Here is a 20,873-nt window from a genome sequence, read left to right on the forward strand (position 1 = left end):
AGCAGGTGGAGTCGGCTTTGGCCCTTTTTGTATAGGGCCTGAGTGTTAACAGTCCAGTCCAGTTTATTGTTCAGGTGAACACCCAGGTACTTATAAGAGTCCACAATCTCTATGTCCGTTCCCTGGATGTTCACCGGCGAGGGGGGGACTTTGCGCCGGCGGAAGTCCGCCACCAGCTCCTTCGTTTTTCCAGAGTTAATCTGGAGGCTGGCACCAGTCCACGAATCTGTTGTTCAGTTCTCGGTACTCCGTCTCGTCTCCGTTGTTGATGAGACCGACGATGGCGGAGTCATCCGAGAACTTCTGGAGGTGGCAGGTTGATGTGTGGTGGGTGAAGTCGGCTGTGTAGACGGTGAAGAGGAGGGGGGCCAGGACGGTCCCCTGTGGAGCTCCTGTGCTGCAGACCACCGTGTCAGACACACGGCCTCCTGTCCTCACAAACTGTGGCCTGTTAGTGAGGAAGTCCAGGACCCATGATGTCAGCCGCTGGCAGACTCCAGTCCACTTCATTCATTCATTCATTCATTCATTCATTCATTCATTCATTCATTCATTCATTCATTCATTCATTCATTCATTCATTCATTCATTCATTCATTCATTCATTCATTCATTCATCCATCCATCGAACTCCTCACCCTATCTCTAAGGGAGCGTCCAGCCACCCTGCGGAGGAAACTCATCTCGGCCGCTTGTATCTGCGATCTTGTCCTTTCGGTCACTGCCCAAAGTTCATGACCACAGGTGAGGGTAGGGGCGTAGATTGACCGGTAAATCGAGAGCTTCGCCTTTCGACTCAGCTCCTTCTTCACCACGACGGTCCGGTACACCGACCGCGTAACTGCGGACGCTGCACCGATCCGTCTGTCAATCTCTCGCCCCATCGTTCCCTCACTCTTGAACAAGACCCCGAGATAGGCACGCCACCCTTTCCCATGGCCTCGGTTTTGGAGGTGCTGATTCTCATCCCTGCCGCATCGCACTCGGCTTCAAACCGCCCCCGAAGGTCCCGGTTTGATGAAGCCAACAGGACAACATCATCTGCAAAAAGCAGAGATGAAATCCTGTGGTTCCCAAACCGGATCCCCTCCAGTCCCTGGCTATGACTAGAAATCCTGTCCATAAAGATTATGAATAGAACCAGTGACAAAGGGCAGCCCTGCCGTAGTCCAACAAGCACTGGGAACAAGTCTGGTGAACCAAACTCCTGCTCCAATCATACAGAGACCGGACAGGGCCCCGGACCCCAGTGTCAGATATGTTTTTAAAAACTGACCTAAAAAAGCTAAAAATGACCACATCGGACCACAGAAGCAGCTTGCTCCTCCTTTATTGTTATCGAACATCAAACAGATGTTCTGCATTTGAACATCTGCTCACACTCAACACAATCAACATTTCAACTCTGCTCCAGCTGCAAAAGGTTCACGTTTAAATCTGTGAGTGATGTTTGGTGGCACTACTGCGCAGGGCGGATCTTCATGCTGATGGCCTTCAGGGAGTAGTTGCTGTTCTTCCAGTTGAACCACGTCACTCCGAAATCCTGCTGCGCCCCTTCGGTTGGCCACAGGTAGACGCCGTTGGGGTTGGGGTAGTAGCACCTCCAGTACCAGAACGCTCCCAGGAAACTCTTGGCGCAGTTTTCGGTTGAGGTGTGCTTGTATCTGTCAAAGGTAGCGAATCCTTGTCCATCGTGACGACTCAAGGTGTCTCCTGCAGCAACACAGAAAAGGAAAGCACCCTAAATCCTCTATTTGCTGTGTGATCCAGTGAACACCCTGCGTGCACTAATGTCCACCAGTACCTCATTAGTTTTATTCATCCATCAATAACGGCATCTTTATACTTAGTATTTAAAACAAACCAGATACCCACCAGCGCCTCCATCGATGTATCCAGACACGCTAAGTCTGTAGCCGTCGGACTCGGGGCTAATGGAGAACGAGGAGTAACGAGCAAACGCTTTGTTTCCCTCAAAATCCTCCATGTCGACCAGCAGCTCCTGTTTTTTACTCTGGGTCAGGTGGAACAGACTCTCCAGACCTGCAGACACGTGGAAACCCGTCCCTCAGAGCTTTCCAGGTCCCGAAGTCCTGTCACCCCCATTTCAGAGTTTCATAACTGCCCGTTCGGTTTTAGGTCTCACCAAGCCAGAACTCTCCAGAAGCGCTTAAAGGACAGTCCGTAGAGATTGTACCCTCATATAAATATCTTGGTGTGCATGTGGACTGTAAACTGGACTGGAAGATGAACTCCAATGCTATTTTTAAGAAGGCCCAGTCCAGATTATTTTTCTTACGGAAACTCAGATCATTTGACATCAGCAGATCCCTTTTGAATGTTTTTTATAATGGCATTTTATATTAAAAAAAAATATTTTCTTTATGCAGTTGTTTGTTGGGGAGGCTGCCTGACATTGGAGGACAGGGACAGGATTAATAAACTTATTAAAAAGGCCGGATCTGTCATTGGTATGAGCCCTTCTTCTCTGGAGGTCAGAACAGAGCAGAGGACTAGGAGGAAGCTCAGAGCTATTAGTACCAGTAGTACCAGTTATAGTACCAGTTATAGTACCAGTTATACTAGGAGGAAGCTCAGAGTTATCCTGTCCCAAGATGATCATCCCCTGTACAGCTTTTTTTTCGAGAAGTAGCAGAAGTAGACGGCTTCTTTTGCCCAGGTGCTCCACAGAGAGACTTAGGAAGTCCTTTGTTCCTGCAGCAACCAGACTTTTTAACTTAATTTAATTTATGTTTATTTGATATGGACATAGCAATTACATTAGACAAACCAGATGCATTGTTTAAGTGTTTTAGCACAAGTGCTAATTCGCAACACTTGTCCATAGGCAGCTTTTGAAAAGAATAGAGAGCAATAAAATATTAAGTTAACAAGAATGGGGAAGAAAATAAATACAAATAATAAATAATAAAATAAATAAATGAAAAATGAAAAAACCAACAAACAACAAACTGGAAAGTAAATCAAAGAAATACAAATACTTTTCAATTAGAAACATAAAAAGACAACAAAGTAAGCAGTCAACAAGTTAAGAACTATTCATGTGTACACTGCTGATTAGATTTTAACCACTGTTTGAGTCCTTTGTTAAAAACTTTTGTATTGGTCTCTAATTTTAACTCAGTGGGTAGAGAGTTCCAAACTTGGACTGCTGATGTCATGTCTTGATGCTATATTATATTAACCCTTGTACTGCACATTGCACTTTAAACTGCAGCCACTCTTTTAGAATGTCATAACTTGCTGCCATATTTTCTTGTACAGTGCACTTTAAATTGCAGCTATATTCTTAGCTGTTTAATTTGCTGCTATACTTGTCTTGTACATTGCACTTTTAAATGGATTTGTATTCTTTTTTCTTTTAACTCCCTTTTGTGGGGGGTCATTTTCTGGTTATTTTTCTGTTGTATTGATCCACTGCTGTCCCTAGGTGGAGACATTGTTCATGTGTATTGTTGATGTGTATGTTGTATTGTTGTGGCCATGGATGGTGCCAATGAAGTTTCTCTTTTGGGGATTGTTAAAGTTGAATCCTACCCTATCCCTGTTCTCACAGACAGTAATGAGGTAAATATTTGGGTCTTATACTCACCGTCCATCGACCTCCATGTGAGTCCATGTCACAGTATGCCTGCGCAAACACACACACACACACACACACACACACACACACACACACACACACACACACACACACACACACACACACACACACACACACACACACACACACACACATCAGTGATCAGTTCATCGTTGACGATTAGCAGACCCTGGATTGCACAAGAAAGTCCTGTGGAAATCGATACTTGAAGTTCCTACCAGAATTTTTTCTCCTTTTTTCATTAACTCCGTGAACAACTGAGCATATGTGCTGTAATTCAACTCCGTTTTAACTATCCAAGACTAAGACCCAAAATCAGAAGAGTCATCGTTTTCAAAGGGGGTAATTAGCTTCAGCATGACTGTGCGAGAGTCCATCATGGTGCTGAGCGGCTCCTGGAGATGCTCTGGTCTTTGCTGTGTTGTCATGTCAACCGTGAACAGGTCAAAGAATGAATGAATGAATGAATGAATGAATGAATGGTCTTTATTTCGGTCTTAAGCCTTGTACAAGCCATTTTTACAAAACAAAAAATGAAAAAAGTAAAATAAACATTGCTTTTGCCGAAAAGGTGTAGGCTGAAGTCGTAGCTTATAGTGCCTACCCTTTTTATGTTGTGATCAGCTTAAATCTGAGACATTAGCATTAATCGGTGAAAACAAACAATGCATAAAGAAGACAAAAAATAAATAAGACAAAATATAAAATTGACATTTCACATTCTAGAATGTTTTTGATAATATACTTTATAGTTATAGTGTTTTATATTTATTTACAATATTTTCTTTAAACATTTTCTTGAACTTGTAGATAGAACTACACATTTTTAGGTCGTTGTCACAATTATTCCATATTTCTCTTGCCTTAATTGATGTACATCTCTTTTTAATATTTGTTTCCCCCTGTATGAGTTTCCCCCTCAGGTCAGAGCGGTTTCTTTTATTTGGAACAATTCCTGAATGCAGTTTGGAAGCAGTTTCTGCTGTGCTTTAAAGGCAAATAAAACAGTTTTCTGCTCTACTATGTCATGGAATTTTTTAGTATTATATTTAATAAAGAGATTATTTGTTGGTTCATAATAGTCAAGAGAAAAAAAGTAAAGAGTGAAAAACGTGTTGTTTTCACCGCTTTGACACATCTAAGGTCGGAGTCAGCGAACCTGGACGCCGGAGGTTCCCCCGATGGGGTAGATGTGTAGACTCAGCTGGGCCGGCTCTGATCATAGCTGGAGATGACACTGCAGTCCAGTGGGAGGAAGCGAGGGACGCTGCTGGTTACCATGGGAACCAGCAGCAGGAGGAGGAGTACCGATGGCAGCTGCAGCGGAGGAGCAGATTTGATCAAACTAGTGAAACTAAAAACCTCTCTGGGAACTTCACAGCTCTAAACTTCCTCATCATGACTTTGCTCATCGCTTCCTAATGAGCCAAAACAATAAACACCTCCATTTGAAAGGAACCGACACATTTACAGAGCGCTGGCCTTAACGTTGGAACATGCTGCCTCCATGTGGTCAGAGCTGGTATTTTTACATAAAGTGGTTTATTTTTCCTATTTCTTTGAGATCCAAACATAACTTGCATGCATCTAATCACATACATCTAATCTAATTACATATATATATAATCTGATTATATACCTAATCTAATTACACATATCTAATCTAATTATATATATAATCTAATCACATATATATAATATATAATATAATCTAATTACACACACACACACACACACACACATATATAGTCCTATTCTAATTACATATATCTTATCTAATTACATACATATAATCTAATCACATATATATAATGCAGTTACAAATATATAACTTAATTATATACCTAATCTAATTACACATATCTAATCTAATCACATATACCTAATCTAATTACATATTATCTAATTACACATATCTAGTCATATAGATACAAATAGATTATAATTATTAATTATATATGTGTATATATATATATATATATATATATATATGTAAATTATATGTATATATATATATATATATATATATATATATATATATATATATATATATATATACGGTTCTGTTAGCGATCCCGTTAGCGGCTCGGTTAGCGGTCCCGTTAGCGGTCTCGTTAGCGGTCCTGTTAGCGGTTCAGTTAGCGATCCCATTAGTGATCCCGTTAGCGGTCCCGTTAGCGGTCCCGTTAGCTCTTCTGTTAATGCTTCTGTTAGCCTATTACCTATTTTCTGTAATAACTTTTGAATGGTTTGACATAGAGAGTGATGGGTGGTGTCATTGGACTCGGTATTGAGTCCTTCACCTTTATTGCTTGTAAATTGTACACAAATGTGCAGCAGCCCGCCGTGGCACTCTCGAAATTTCTGCGAGGAAATTGTCTAGTTATTATTATTATCCGATTTATGTTCAATATAAGACAAAGAGTAGTTAGTTCTTCATCTTTTGTCTCTTCCATCTGTTTAAAAACATATTTGTTCATTAATCAGTAATACACATCAGTTTTTTTGTCAACACCATCAGTTCTTCTTTTTTGAAAACAAAATGTTTATTCTTTGTTCAGTCTATGTTGTTTATTTAAAAAAGACCATCTGATCTACATCCTCGTATGTCTTATTTATCTAAACAAATTATTTTTTTCATTTTAAAATTAAAAACAAAGATTTAAAATGCTGACATTTAGAAATCTGGGTTTTCAGAATAGTGTGAAATCACAACATAAGTTTATATATTGTGTTTTATTACATATCAGAGTAATTAAACACTATACCGACATACTTCAGGACTTCAGATTCTTGTTGGACTGGAAGAATTAAAATTGTATACTTTTGAGTGTGTCTGACGGAGTTGACACAAATCAAGTTCTAAAGTAAAGCATGTTTATTTTTTTTAAGTGTTTTTATTTAGAACCTGTTCCTTTACATGGTTAAATAGCTAAGACCCTTCTCTACAGAAATAGAAATATACAGTTCCATGAATACAGTGTGCATTTAAAAAAAAAGATTTTTAAAACCTGTTTTGTCCCATATCTCAAGAATCCCTGATTCCTGATATATATATATATATATATATATATATATATATATATATATATATATATATATATATATATATATATATATATATATATATATATATTTAATGTAATCTAATTACATATACCTAATATAATTACATATATAGGCTATAATCTAATTACATATATATAATCTGATTAAATGTTGTTTTTCCAGAAATATTAATTAATGTTTTCTCCTTTTCTTTACTTCTGAACTAAACTCCCAGAACAAATCATGTGCGGCTCCCTGAAGGTGAACTTGACATTTTGCAAGTAAAAAGCCTTCAAGCCTGCTTCTTCAGATATGACCTCCAAAAATTGAAGATTTAGCCAAATCTCTGCTGCAATTTCATTCACTCTGCTCTGATAATATTTGCTCTTGATTTTATCCTTCCGCTAGAATTTCTTTAGAATTACTCACATAAACTTGATCAGCGGAGTATTTAGATCTGTATGTTAGAAGTCATAGTCATTGTACAAGACACTAGTAGTACCAGTATTACTATATGAATGTGAGACCTGGAAAATGAACAAAGAAGACAACAAGGCTGTCGACGTATTTCACAATAGATGCCTACGAAGAATACTCAGAATAAGTTAGCAGGATCACATCAGTAATATATACAACTGCTGGAAAGAGCTGATATGAGACCACTCAGCAATGAGGTGAAGTTGCGAAGATGGAAGATGATTGGGCACATACTGTGGCAGGACCACAACAACGACTGCAACATAGCAATGACTTGGGCACCAGGAGGGAAGAGAAGACAGGGAAGACCAAAGACCACCTGGAGGAGTACCGTCGAGAAGGAGAAAAGGGAAGGAGGATGGAAATCATGGCTGGAAGTGAGGACTGCAGCAGCCGACCGTCAGAAGTGGAGGAGCTCTGTTGAGGCCTTATGTGCCACAAGGCACGAAGTGGATAGGTAACAGGTTAGAAGTCATAAACTCACCTTCATCGTGTCACTTCTTCTGAAGCGTTCTGATGAAACCTGGTGTTCTGGACCTGTATTTATGTCCCAGATGTTAATAAATGACTGGCCAGCTGCTGCATTCACACAGATGAAACGTTTCACCTTGCTGGCGGAGATGTCGTCCTTGAAAGATCTGGGTCACAATCTGTTTCCGTGGAGACTGATTCCCAGCGAGAGTTCCTGCCGACATTGAAGAGAAGAGTCCATTCATGCCTCCGTAGCGTCCGTCCACTGCCGCGCTGTGGCGCGTGGAAGGGCTAGTAACGGGGATGTCATGAATGCTGCACCGGTTCTGGTCCTGTTGCAGGTTTTAGATGTTCCCCTGGTCCCCCCCCAGCCCCTTCAAATGAACTGATCATCACACTTGGCATCAAGTCTGTTAACAGCCCAGTCCTTTGATTCAGGTGGACGTGGCCCTCCAGGACTGGCACTTGGAGACCATACCTGTCAAGTTTTGGATTTAAAAATACAGGAAGGTTTCCGCCGCTGTCCCACCAGCCCAATCGAGGTCCAGTATCTGACATTTTAAGACAGATTTAGGAGATATCTAAAATAACTACCTGTCAACCACTTACAGACCACAATTATGGCCTAACTTTGTTGACACAGAAATGCTGTGGACATTCCTATGTATGTAATTCCTATAATAGAGCCTAAATGAAAACACAAAGGGGAATTAAAGTACATGTATTTATTCTAATTATTTTCTGTTTATATACACATTGATTGTCTGCTATCAGGCACCATTACTATGGAACCAACTTCCAATCTGGGTTAAGGAGGCTGACACCACCTCCACCTTTAAAACTAAACTTAAAACCTTTCTGTTTAGTAAAGCCTATAGTTAGTGTTTAGTAAACCTCTAGCTGGTGTTGGTAAATCTCTAGGTAGTGTAAACTATAGTGTGTTAGAGTCAGTAGTCATAACTGCAGCTATAGAACAAAACTATAATAGTTAGTCTCAAATATAGCTTCGCGGTAGATATGCTGCTATAGGCTTATGCTGCAGGGGGGCACCAACATGATCCACTGGGCGGTGCCTCTCACCCTTCTTCTCCTCTCCTTTTCCCTGCCTCTCTTCTCCATTTCCATTTTTATTTATTATAAATATCTCATAGCTATCATTTTTGTCCATCGTTCCTGTAGTTTCTTGTGCTGGCCTCCCTTTTTTTCTCTTTTGTGCATGTTTGCAGGCCGGAGCCTCGGTCATCCCGTTGCTGCTTCCACCTGCCTACGTGGATGTCTGCTTTGTGCTGCTGACGCTGAATTGACTTGAATTGAATTGAATTGTCTTCAAGTGAAACATTTACATTTTCTTTTAATTTTTGATTTTTGCTCATGTGGCTCTCTGGCGCCACCCTGGTGCTGCTGACGGACAGTTACGCATCTTTCAGAACTCTGAAACTGTTCCCCATCCTGCTCCGCTTTAGGAAAGTAAATTCAGTTTTCCCATTTTTAGAGATATTTACACAAAGTCTTCGCTTTTTTATCAGAAATATCTTCTCTCTCGTTGCATCCATCTCTGATTTGTAGTTCCGAGTTTGTTCCCGTTGTTGCCACTAACCTCGTGAGAACTGCCCCCAGGATACAGCAGGGGGCAGTTCTCGCGAGGCCAGTGACAATTCGGTTTGCTGTTTAAAAATTATTACATCATAAAACGGGAGATTTAATGGAAAATACTAATCCCGGAGGACGGAGGGAAAGAGAGTAAAATACGGTAGTTTCCCGGCCAAAATGGGAGACTTATTGTTTATTGTTTATTAAGATCCCCATTAGCTGTCACCCATGGTAACAGCTAGTCTTCCTGGGGTCTACACATAAAATACATATAAATGTAACATATATAAAATTCGTACATTACTACGTGAATAGAGCTAAACTGAATGAGCTTGGACTATACTAAGCACTCCAAAATCCCGACCCCACCCATCCACCTCCCACCACACAACCCCATCCTACTCCGTACATGCACAAAACCATGAAAATAATGTACATGCGCAAAACAATGAAAATAATGTACATGCACAAAACATTGAAAATAAAATCAAAATAAAACAATGTCAGATGTTACAAGAACACTGTTCTAAAAATCATCACTAGGTACAATTAAAGATAACACACAATCAAAGCTTGGTTTAAACTATTGACTAGAACATGTTTAGAAGTCTAGACCGATTAAAATTAAACATGGTATCCATGAGATCAAAACAAAACGAGAATTCAACATGTTATGAAATCAAAACTCTAGTAAAAACCTAACTGACTGCTAATTGTTACTTTAATGGTATTCAGCCAACATACTTTTTTTAAGATGTTTTTTAAAGAAGGTCCCCGGTTCAACTCCCAGGCCCAGCAGGGCCTTTCTGTGTGGAGTTTGCATGTTCTCCCCGTGCTTGCGTGGGTTTCCTCCGGGTACTCCAGTTTCCTCCCACAGTCCAAAAACATGCAGGTAAATTGATCATTTCTAAATTGCCCGTAGGTGTGAGTGTGAGTGTGTCTGGTTGTTTGTGGGGACTGCGGGTGGGAACTAGCAATTCTGCTAAAACCTGGTGTATTTACACTGCTTAATGTAGTGTTCATGAATATGCATTGTCCCGTCTAAATACATTTTGAAACATAAAAACCGTTACAGAAGCAGTGTGTCTTAAGCAATCCGGCAACTTGTTCCATAAAGAAATAGAACGATATAGAACGGTTTTTTGCATAGAGCATGATCTTGCAGCTGGTAGTACAAAAATACCCATGGTTACCTGTCTTGTGTAATGATCATGAACTTCATCAGCGTGGCACATCTTAGAATATAGACGAATCCGGCGACCGGTTTGTGTGCGCCGCCATCTTGCGGCGGCGCCATTGCTGCGGTGGCAGGTGTCAATCTGCCACCGCAGCGCTGTTATTGTAACCTGGCGCTACAGCATCATTATAGCTGGATTGATGATGTTAGACAGTGGCCTTCCATAAATAATGAAGGTATCTTAAATTAATGCTGATGTTAACTTATAAATAATGATTTGTTTGAGCGATAAGCAGGAAAGAATAGAGGAATAGGGAGATAAGGGAGTGTATGATTAAACACTGTAATATAGCTCTCTCCACCTCCTCTCCTTACGAGGCACGTCTGCACAATTAAATATTACCTGTTTATGTTTTGTTTTATTTTAGGTATCCAAGAATATTTTATTGATCGCCTGGCGTCCGATGACGAAAAAAAACGCAATTACAGGTCTCTAATTGAAGGGCAGAACTATCTCAGCTCCGGATGATACAGAATACATACATACATAACCCCAATCTGCAGATAAAACTAGTTTGTTGAGGAAAAAATATCAACTCTATTTGTAGCTGCAGAAGAAAAAAATAATCTCACGAGGAAAAGAAAAATATTGCTCACGCCTCGGAGCCTCTTCAGCATAAAAAAAAGAAAAGAGAAGTAAGAGTAATAAAAAAGATGTAGGCTACTGTATGTTGTTATATTATACTAATTTATTGAAACACATGGCGAGTCAAACATTTACCAAAGCAGCTGCCAAACACTAAACAAGGTAGTAAGACGGTGGTTCTGCAGAACTGCGGCAGTAAATCCTCATCGGAGCTTCATTCTTTAGTAGTGATTTCATATGAACCCAAACCGTTAATAATCATTATTTTCTCCATATTCCGCTCCCTGGCTTCCTTGTTTAAGGTATCCAGGTAAATTCCAGTTCCTTTCCAGCAATTTAACATCTTTTTTTGCGTTCCGTCTGTTCACTTGGTGAAACAGAAAAGTAGTTTTGAAAGTCCCTCCCGTCTTCTATCAAAACAAATGCACGTGACGGGACAGGAGTTTTCCGATGATACAAATACATTAAGAGAGCCTGGCAGGGAGCGGAGTAATAGATCCATACGTATATATGTCTATGGGCTGGAGCGGAGGAGCGGAGCCGCCACCGCAGTAATGGCGGCCGCTCGACTTCCGGGTTTCGCCGGATTCGTCTATAAACATCGGGGCTTAGATGTAATACACATTTTACGAAAGAAAATGAGCTGATTGGATGACAGTTGAGCTTGTTGTGCATTTTATTAACATTGGCTCTGAACGGACAGCCAAGGACCATACGTGCAGATCTGTTCTGCACAAGCTGAAGTTTATGAATATCTTTCTTAGCAGCGCATGACCAGACCATAGAGCAATAGTCCAGGTGAGATAGTACTTGACAGGTATGTTGGAGACGTCTGTCTGTGGGTTTACCACGGCAGAAGCAGGAGCTCAAGTTTGACACTTGGACCACTAAAAGACAATGATTCATGTTCAGAATGAGGAAAGAACCCCCCAAACCTCTGAGCAGAGAAGCCAGACACAAAAACACAAGGAGACCACGTCAGCTGTTTGTTTCTCATTTATTGTCAAGATACAAATATTCACTTCAAACCTCCCCCGAGTGCTGAAACACTTCATTCAGATTACACGTGAGACACACCTCTGGTTATGCGTCATGCTCATTTAACAGGCCGGATCTTCATGCTGATGGTCTTCAGGGAGTACTCATGACCCTTCCAGGTGTCCCAGACCACTCCAACCGCATAGTGGGTGTCATCGGCCCCCCAGTGGTAAATCCCGTTAGGGTTTGTACGGTAACACTTATGATACCAGAACGCACCCAGGAATTTTCTGGCACAGTTTGTAGGGAAGTTGTCTTGGTCTTTGTCAAAGGTGGTGAACTTCCTCCCGTTGTGAAGTCCCAGGGAATCTCCTGCAAAAACATTTACACCATTAGATTAGACATGTCTTCAGACGGTGGCAGTCCTCGCCCTCATCAACATCTGTTACAGTAGTTACTCAACGGCTCAGAGGTAGAAGAGGAGTTTAAATTCATCACAACCCCACATCAAGGTGAACCACCTCAGATGGTTCACCTTGATCTAGAGAAGCTGCTTCCTCTTGAGTTTCAAGAGGAAGACGGCTGAGCTCCAACACGAACTCCAAGAGAAAGATGGCTCTTCTTAAAAGGGACCTATTATGAAAACCATGTTTTTTCTTGCTTTAACATATATAAAGTGGTCTCCCCTCCGCCTGCCAACTCAGAGGAGGAAAGCAATCAAATTCTGCGGTGTCTGTACAGCCGCCCGGATGATCCATCCAGTGTCATGCGACTTCTACTAGCTGTTCAGATTCTGCTCCTGTCGTGACGTCACGACAGAAGCGATGCGTGAAACCACGCCCACAACTAACTCCGCTGGCCGGAGCTTCCACCATTTTTTCGTAGCGGTGTGTCGCGTCATTGCGTCAGGCAGCCAATCAGCACAGTGCATCATTATTATAGCCCCGCCCACTCAGAATCCCGCATAGAGAAGGAGGTTAGAAACGGGGAAGATAAAGACATGGCTTAGCGAATTACCGAATTTCTAATTTATTTAGCAAAAACAATCAAAAGCTTGTTTTTAAGACATTCAAGGCCTGTTTAAAATAGGTATTAGATGCCATAATAGGTCCCCTTTAAATATAAACAACGGCAGGGGTTCTGCTTTAACTCACCGGCGCTCCCGTTGTGGAATCCAGACACGTGCAACTCATAACCGTCACACTCAGCATCCACGCTGAATGCAGAGTAACGAGCAAACACTTTGTTTCCTTCGAAGTCCTCCATGTCCACCAGAAGCTCGTACTTTTTCAGACGTGTCAGCTGATGGATGTTCTCAAGACCTGCAGGCACCATGAGACAAAGGAAAAAAACACGTTCACTTCTTTTTCTGTCAAATCTGTTCAAACATTCCTGACTTTGAAGACACTGTGGAGGTGTGAAGGCTTTCAACTCCAAAGTCATTTCTGGACTGACTTGTGAGTTAGGCCTGTAAAAGGCTCCGGGGCTGGATTTCCCTACACTCAAAGTTAACGTTGTTTCCTGAAAACTGTCGTTCCCTCTAAGTTTGAACTCTGTTGCTTTAAGTTGGAATGCTGATGTTTCCAGATGTTTGATCCACTAAAACTCTTAAATAACGTTCTGGTTAAAAATCACAGTTGCGACGGATGATAGGTTCACTTTTTAACCACCATCAACCACCACAACATATCAATAAAATCCATTCTTCCCCCAAAAAATTGATTGATATCAAATAAATACATCACATAAAAAATTACCTGAGAATAGCAGCCATTAGTACGGAAGAGTATTAAGGCCAAGCAGGAGAAAAATAAAAATAATATTTTGGATGAGGGAGATTTTTTTTTTCATTATGCACTTCGAGAAAAAAGTCGAAATGTCGAGAAAAAAGTCGAAATGTTGAGAAAAAAGTCGAAATTTCATGAATAAAGTTGAAATGTTGAGAAAAAAAGGCAAAATTTCGACTTTATTCTTGAAATTGTATTTCAACATTAATCTCGACATTTGGATTTTTTTCTCGACATTTCAACTTTTTTCTCAAAGTGCACAATAAAAAAAAATCTTCCCCTCTGAAATATTTTTTCTCCTGCATGGCCCTGATACTCTTCCTTACGTTAGCGTAGGAGTTTACACACAAAATACAAACAAGGTTTGGGTTCAGGTCTCACCAAGCCAGTACTCTCCAACAGCGTTCCCGAAGCCCAACTTGTACTGGTCCCAGCCTCTGTAGAAGTTCACAGAGCCGTCCATCCTCTTCTGGAACACCTGGAAACAAAACAGGATGCAGTTGATGATATTTAATCTGCTGCCTTTGGGACCACATCAGTTCCCAGAACATCTGTGAAGTTTTCAACAAGACCATGGACAACCATATCAAACCCAGTAAAATGTATAATAAATACCACCCGGAACTGTTCGTCAATTGAGATGATCAATGCCAGAATGCCTCTTCAGTGTTTTTGAGGAATGATGGCAACATCACAAAGAGGTAAAAGCTTTAAAATGTTGTAACTGCGGGTGAACAACTCACCGTCCAGCGTCCTCCCTCCGACTCCAAGTCACAGTACACCTGGAGACACACAGAGACACTCGTCAGTTAAGTAGATGTAGACTCTATGTGATGCTTATAAATGATTTTTAAGACCACTGAGGGCATCCCACCAGCCTCACGGGAATTTCCAGGATATAACTATAGTGAAGTAGTGGCAACTACGCAGTACTTGTTCTGCTTGACTTGACCGCTGCCTTCGACACCGTAGACCACAAGATCCTGCTGAATCGTCTACAGCAGCTAGTGGGTATTGATGGCAGCGCCTTGGACTGGTTTAGGTCATACTTAGCAGACACGACAATGTGTATCAGTCTTGGGGTCTGTGAATCCTCCCCTGCCCCGCTCTTATACGGGGTCCCACAGGGCTCAATTTTAGGACCCCTGCTTTTGTCTTTATACATGCTTCCTCTAGGATTTATTTTTAAGAAGCATGGTATTGATTTTCATTGCTATGCCGATGACTGCCAGATATATGTCCCCATTAGGAAGAGTGATGCCTTCTCCCTCAAACCCCTGCTGGCATGTCTTGATGACATCAAAGCCTGGATGGCCCTAAACTTTTTAAATTTTAATGAAAAGACAACAGAGGTGATTCTGTTTAGCCCTAGCAGCTTCTGCTCTTCCTCCTCTGTTGATCTGATCCTTTGGCAGTTCATGCAAAGTCTTCTGTGAGTAACTTAGGTTTTAAAATTGACAGTGATTTTAAACTAGAGAGCCAAGTTAGTGCAGTAGTTAGGTCAAGTTTCTTCCACCTTAGGCGGCTGGCTAAGGTGAAGCCTTTTTTATCACAAAAGCACTTTGAAACAGTAATCCACGCCTTCATCACGTCTCGGCTGGATTACTGTAACTCTTTTTATCTTGGAGTCAGCCAGTCCTCTCTTGCGCGTCTCCAGTTAGTTCAGAATGCTGCCGCTCGTCTGCTAACTGGAACGCGTAAGAGAGAACACATTACGCCCATACTGGCCTCCCTCCACTGGCTGCCTGTGAATTTTAGAATCCATTTTAAGATTCTTTTATTTGTTTTTACATCTTTAAATGGTCTTGCTCCTCCCTACCTCTCAGAGCTTCTTCACCCCCACGCCCCGTCAAAACGAACGCTAAGAGGGGGCCGAGCCTTCTCTGTTGCTGCCCCCAAGTTGTGGAACATTTTACCTCTGCACATCAGACAGGCCTCCTCACTGTCTGCTTTTAAAACCCACCTCAAAACCCACTTTTACTCATTGGCTTTTAACCCAGTATGAGACCTCCCTCTGTTTTTAGTGGTTTTATGTAATTTTATTCGTTTATTTAATTGTTTTTATTGTCTTTTGCTGTTGATTGTTCGTCCTCTTATGTACAGCACTTTGTTTCAGCTGTGGTTGTTTTAAAGTGCTTTATAAATAAAGTTGAGTTAAGTTGAGTTGAAGCATGTGCTCCTGTTCACTCTCTTTGTGTTGTTTGGTTTTCTATTTATAAACTTTGAAGGAAAAAAGTGTGATTTGATGATGATTTTTAGACTCATGTTTGGCTATCTTGGAGGACTGAAGGGAAAGACAACATTTTCTCACAAGGCTGATGAGACAAGGGTGGAATCAAGAGGCCAAGGTCACAATAAGACAAAGACAGACCTTCAAATGAAAATAGGAAGTGAAGTTAGCAGAATCTGATGAGGACAGAGGCAAGAACACAACACCAAAACCCAAGAACACAAGACAAGATTGTAAAACACAAGACAAGACCCAAGAACACAAGACAACACCCAAGAACACAAGACAAGACCCAAGAACACAACATAAGACCCAAGAACACAACACAAGACTCTTAAACACAAGACAACCTCCTAAAACACAACACAAGACCTAAGAACACAAGACAAGACTCAAGAACAGTAAACAAGACCCAAGAACAGTAGACAAGACCCAAGAACACAAGACAAGCCCACTGAACATAATACCTACAAGACCCAAGAACAATAGACAAGATCGTAGAACACAAAACAAGACCACAGAACACAAGACAAAACCATAGAACACAAAACAAGACCCAAGAACACAAAACAATACCCAAGAACACAAGACAAGAGCCAATAACACCAACATTAAACCCATTTCTAAAGACCCTAGTGGTCGGTAGAGGAGCCGCAGGTCTGGAACTTCTCCACTGGCAACTGTTCAGCTTTATGTGCCCCGTCGAGGATGACCAATGGTTACAGCACACAGACCTGGATCCCTGGGGTGGTAGTGGTTTTCACTCTTGTTAGACCACTACCAACACCTCACCTCTTGAACACGGTCCTCAACAGAATGAGACGTACCTGCACAGCAGACGTGGATCCAGCAGGATAGATGGTGAACACTCCATTGGACAGATTCTTGTCTTGGTGGTGGATGTCGCTGCAGTCGACCGGTAGGGAGGCTCCTTTGCAGGTCTCCATCCCAGAAGCCAGGAGGATGAGCATGAGGAAGACCCAAGGTGACTGGAACACAGGACATAGATGGATCACCTTGTTGTTGAATTGTGCTATATGAATAAACTAGCCTTACAGGCAAGTGTATTTATTTATGTATTTATTTATTTATTTATTTATTTATTTTGAGGACATCTGTCCGACAGATAAAGACAGTCTGAGGCTTTTAGCTTAAAGTTGTATGTTACTGCATTTGTCTCATAATAAGTCAAGTCAAGTCAATTTTATTTATAAAGCATATTTCACATTACAAGCATGGGCTCAACGTGCTCAAAAAATACATAAACAAACAAATAAACAAAATTACAAGTTTAAAATAACAGAAATAGATAAAGAGTATGACAAGAGAAAAATAAATAATAACAACCATAATTCTGTTGTGCTCGCCCATATGCCCATCTGAACTTATAAAATGTATGAACATTTTGTGATTATGAAGTCCAGTAAGGCCAGACTCGGCCCTTCTTCCTGAAGTCAGTTTTATAACCCCCTGCTGCTAACTTCTGGTTATCTCGGCCTGGCTCGAGATAGTCCGTTTACGACCCCCGCTGCATGGCAGATCAAAGCAGGACAGTAAAACCCAGTAAACCAGGCCTCGGAGGGGGGGGTGCTGCCCCTTTGAACAGAAGAAAACTTTGAAACCATGGTCAACCCCCCAAGCCTGAAACCGGTTTAAATGTGCCTCCTAAAATGGCAACCGTGCCATGAACTACAATCCCAGCATGCCTTGTGGGATGGGGCGGCGCCTACAAGCGGCGCGCATCCAATCACAAACGAGGCACCGATGACGTCACCGCAGCGCGCGTAGGATCAAAACCCCTGCCGCTGCTCCTTTTCTCTCTCTTCTCAACTTCATCTCATCGGCGCTGGATCTTTGGCTCCAGGCCAAAGGATCCCATCTCCTCTCTCTCCCCCCGGGCTGGGGGGAGGCAGGAGGCCCGCACCGGACCGGGCCCTGCGGGGTCCGGCCGTTGAAGCCGCGGTCCCCCGGGAGGCTCCGATTTCTCACTTAACTCTGTTCCTCTTTAAGTTTCTGCAGATCCGAGCTTCGGATGCCCACGAGCTCCCGGCATCAGATCGGGACACAGCTGCGACTGATCTCTCAGACTGACCCCCCCTCCCCGCTCCGAGCCCCTGTCTGCGAACCGCGCAGGGGATCGGGGACGGACGGCCGGCGTCTCGCCCGGCGTGAGCTCTCCCGGGGCCCGGACGGCCGCGCGTCGGCGACCGGCGCAGAGAGGGAAGCACGGCAAGGAGATACCGGTCCCCCCGCCGCGCCTAGGAATGCGTGTGAGCCTCCGTTTTGGTCCGGAACCACGGCCCGGCACGAGGCGGCCCCGCCGCTGTCTAATCCGTTTCAGGGGAAGGGACGGGACGCGATAGCCTGACTGCGAAACCCCAGCAGGACCGCGAACCCAGTCGACAAAACCCGCAGGCACCCGATTCCGGATCCCAGAGGAGACGTGAGCCCGCGTAGCAGTGATCAGTAGGATTTAAGAGTGTTCAGAACTGTGTGTGAGATTGTGAGACCTGGGTTATCAGTAACTTAAGAGTGTTACAGAGCTAAATCTGTGTTCAGAGCTGAGATTACATCATCATTGTTATCATTATCATGTTTGATTATTTGGTAGTCGTTGTTTTCTGCCGTAGGCACGTTTTAAATGCTGCGTTCGCCATCCGGTCCGATTGCACGTGGCCCAGAGGGCGCGTCCATCTTTAAAAGACCACAGGAGCCCCGTTTGAACTGTATATGCTCTGTATCTTCGTTATTATTGCTTGATTTCTTTTTTTTTTTTCATTCCATGCATTTAACGTTTATGTTTCATTTTATTGATTGTTGTTTTTCTTGTTAGTTAATGGTTTTATAATAATGTCGTGTGCCATCAGATTTATTCGGGTATTTATTTACATCCCTTTTGATACCCGTATGTAAATAAATTCTGATTGATTCTTAATGAGTGGTTGTGTTATTTCATGCAAGATTTGGTCACAAGTTGATTTGTTTAAGCAGAGCCCAGTGTTCGGATATCACGCCTTCACTGTTATTCTGTAAGATTTGCTGTTCTGCAGGATAATTCAAAAATCATATGAGACTGATTTTCTGCTGTTTTAGTTATCGAATTCCATCGGAGTAAGGCCGGTGGTGGTGCCCCGAGAATTATCATTTTGATAATATGATTTGATAAATAGTCAACTTTATTAATTATTAATAATTATTAATAATATTCATTAATAGCCTTGAATAACTAATCGGCCAAGCTACCCGAGTCGCACAACAATTCCATCTTAACAAAAAGTGCGATCACCCAGCCAACCATGATGTTAGGCAAACGCCTGTGCAAAAAGGTAAGTTTAAAGTCTGCTTTTGAAAGTGGGCACTGTTGGAGCAGACCTTAGTTCCTGTGGCAAGGAATTCCAGAGAGTGGGACCGTAGTGACTGAAACCACCATGAGCAGATCTAGTGTTGATTCTAGGAATGATTAGAAGACTCTTATTTGATGATCTAAGGCCGTGATTCCCAACCCCCGGTCCCCGGACCGGTACCGGGCCGTAGAGCCGTTACTACTGGGCTGTGATATGGCTTGTGTTCCGATCATAATTAGGGCTGCAACGATTCATCGGCGTTGTCGACAAAAAGCGATAATCAAAGTTGTCGGCAATTGTCACCAGACGTTTTTTTCCCAATGGAGTGAGGCATCTCACTTTAACTAATACAATCTCTGATAAGAGCCGCGCTGCACGACAGCTCAGCGCAGCTTTTTTTTTTTTTTTTTTTGCGTCTCAGCGCAGCTGCGGGTAACAAAACTTCAAAAGTTCGGGAGCATTTTGGCCTGGATACGGCGAATAAAAAGAAGACTTGCAAGGTTTGCAAAGCAGACCTTGCTTATCACCGGAGCACATTTGTAATGCACGAGCATTTGAAGAGAAAAAGCACCTCGGACAGTTGAACGAAACGGACTCGCCTTGGTAAGATATAAAGCGTATTTTGGCTTTAAAAGAGAGCTTTAACGTTAACGTTTAACGACTGTGCCTGACAAAAGTATTTAAAATTAAATGCATGCAGACCGATGAAGAGCCACCATGGACCCCTTTCTGCAAAAGAAGCAGACGTGTTCCCGCACCAGACGACTGCCCTCACTGAGTCTGCAGTACTGCAGATTAGGGGTGGGGAAAAAAATCGATATTTCAATATATTGTTGTGCTCTCTGTTTCAATAAATAATCGATATACTGACGGCTAATATCGATATTTTATTACAACACACATAATGGTTTACGCGGTTGTCACCGCACTATTGTTCAAGCTCTGTCCCGCCCGCCCCCGCTGCCCTCGTGAACAAAACAAACATGTCGAAGCGGCCGCCTGAGAAACCAGCGCAAAAATACAGAACGACCGGTTTACTTCGTACAGACAGCGGGCTGAGCAGCACTGTTCATGCTGGAAGTTACTTGCTGTTTGAGCCGGTGTTTAAGCTGCCATGTGCATTAATGTCCGCTCGCACAGACAACCAGCTGCGTTAAGAATCGGACCCCGCTCCGCTCGTGCTCCACGTGAGGAGAGCGGCTCGTTATGTAATACAAAATTATTCCACCTATTACAGACGCCGTTAAAGTAAATGATCGTCAGTCTTTTTGTGTTGTAACGTTTATGCTTTTCACTCTGTAAGTGATCCTCGCTCGTATTCTTCCGTGTCCAGTCAACCGTGTGCTGGGAAAACTTGCAGATCATTGAATCACCAGACACGTTAAGCTTGATTTATGGTCCCCTTTGTGGGGTTGCCGGTGGCCTGGGTTCCGGGCTCTTCCTTGTCGGCCTCTGGTCTCGCAGGTGGCGGGGTTGCTCCCCCCCCTCCCCCACTATAGA

The 20,873-nt window shown here is 42.5% G+C and overlaps 2 protein-coding genes across 2 annotated transcripts in view; both read right to left on the minus strand.

The window, feature by feature from the left end:
* Window positions 1–1,420: 1,420 nt before the first annotated feature.
* On the minus strand, window positions 1,421–3,630 carry LOC133419763 (microfibril-associated glycoprotein 4-like). Its single transcript, XM_061709177.1, has 4 exons — window positions 3,614–3,630; window positions 2,147–2,169; window positions 1,876–2,043; window positions 1,421–1,713 (listed from the first exon to the last, which is right to left on the minus strand). Exons 1-4 carry the CDS (start codon window positions 3,628–3,630, stop codon window positions 1,460–1,462), a joined length of 462 nt encoding a protein of 153 aa, XP_061565161.1. The 3' UTR covers window positions 1,421–1,459.
* An 8,388-nt stretch (window positions 3,631–12,018) lies between these two features.
* Window positions 12,019–20,873, minus strand: part of LOC133419414 (microfibril-associated glycoprotein 4-like) — a 43,570-nt gene continuing 34,715 nt past the window's right edge. The window contains exons 3-7 of the mRNA XM_061708577.1: window positions 16,857–17,018; window positions 14,543–14,581; window positions 14,181–14,277; window positions 13,167–13,334; window positions 12,019–12,384 (exon numbers count right to left, since the gene is read on the minus strand). Coding sequence (XP_061564561.1) covers window positions 12,131–12,384; window positions 13,167–13,334; window positions 14,181–14,277; window positions 14,543–14,581; window positions 16,857–17,018 — 720 coding nt within the window. The 3' untranslated portion in view covers window positions 12,019–12,130. The remainder of the gene's footprint in view (window positions 12,385–13,166; window positions 13,335–14,180; window positions 14,278–14,542; window positions 14,582–16,856; window positions 17,019–20,873) is intronic.

The sequence above is a fragment of the Cololabis saira genome, chromosome 19 (assembly GCF_033807715.1).
Source record: "Cololabis saira isolate AMF1-May2022 chromosome 19, fColSai1.1, whole genome shotgun sequence".
Classification (NCBI taxonomy): domain Eukaryota; kingdom Metazoa; phylum Chordata; class Actinopteri; order Beloniformes; family Belonidae; genus Cololabis; species Cololabis saira.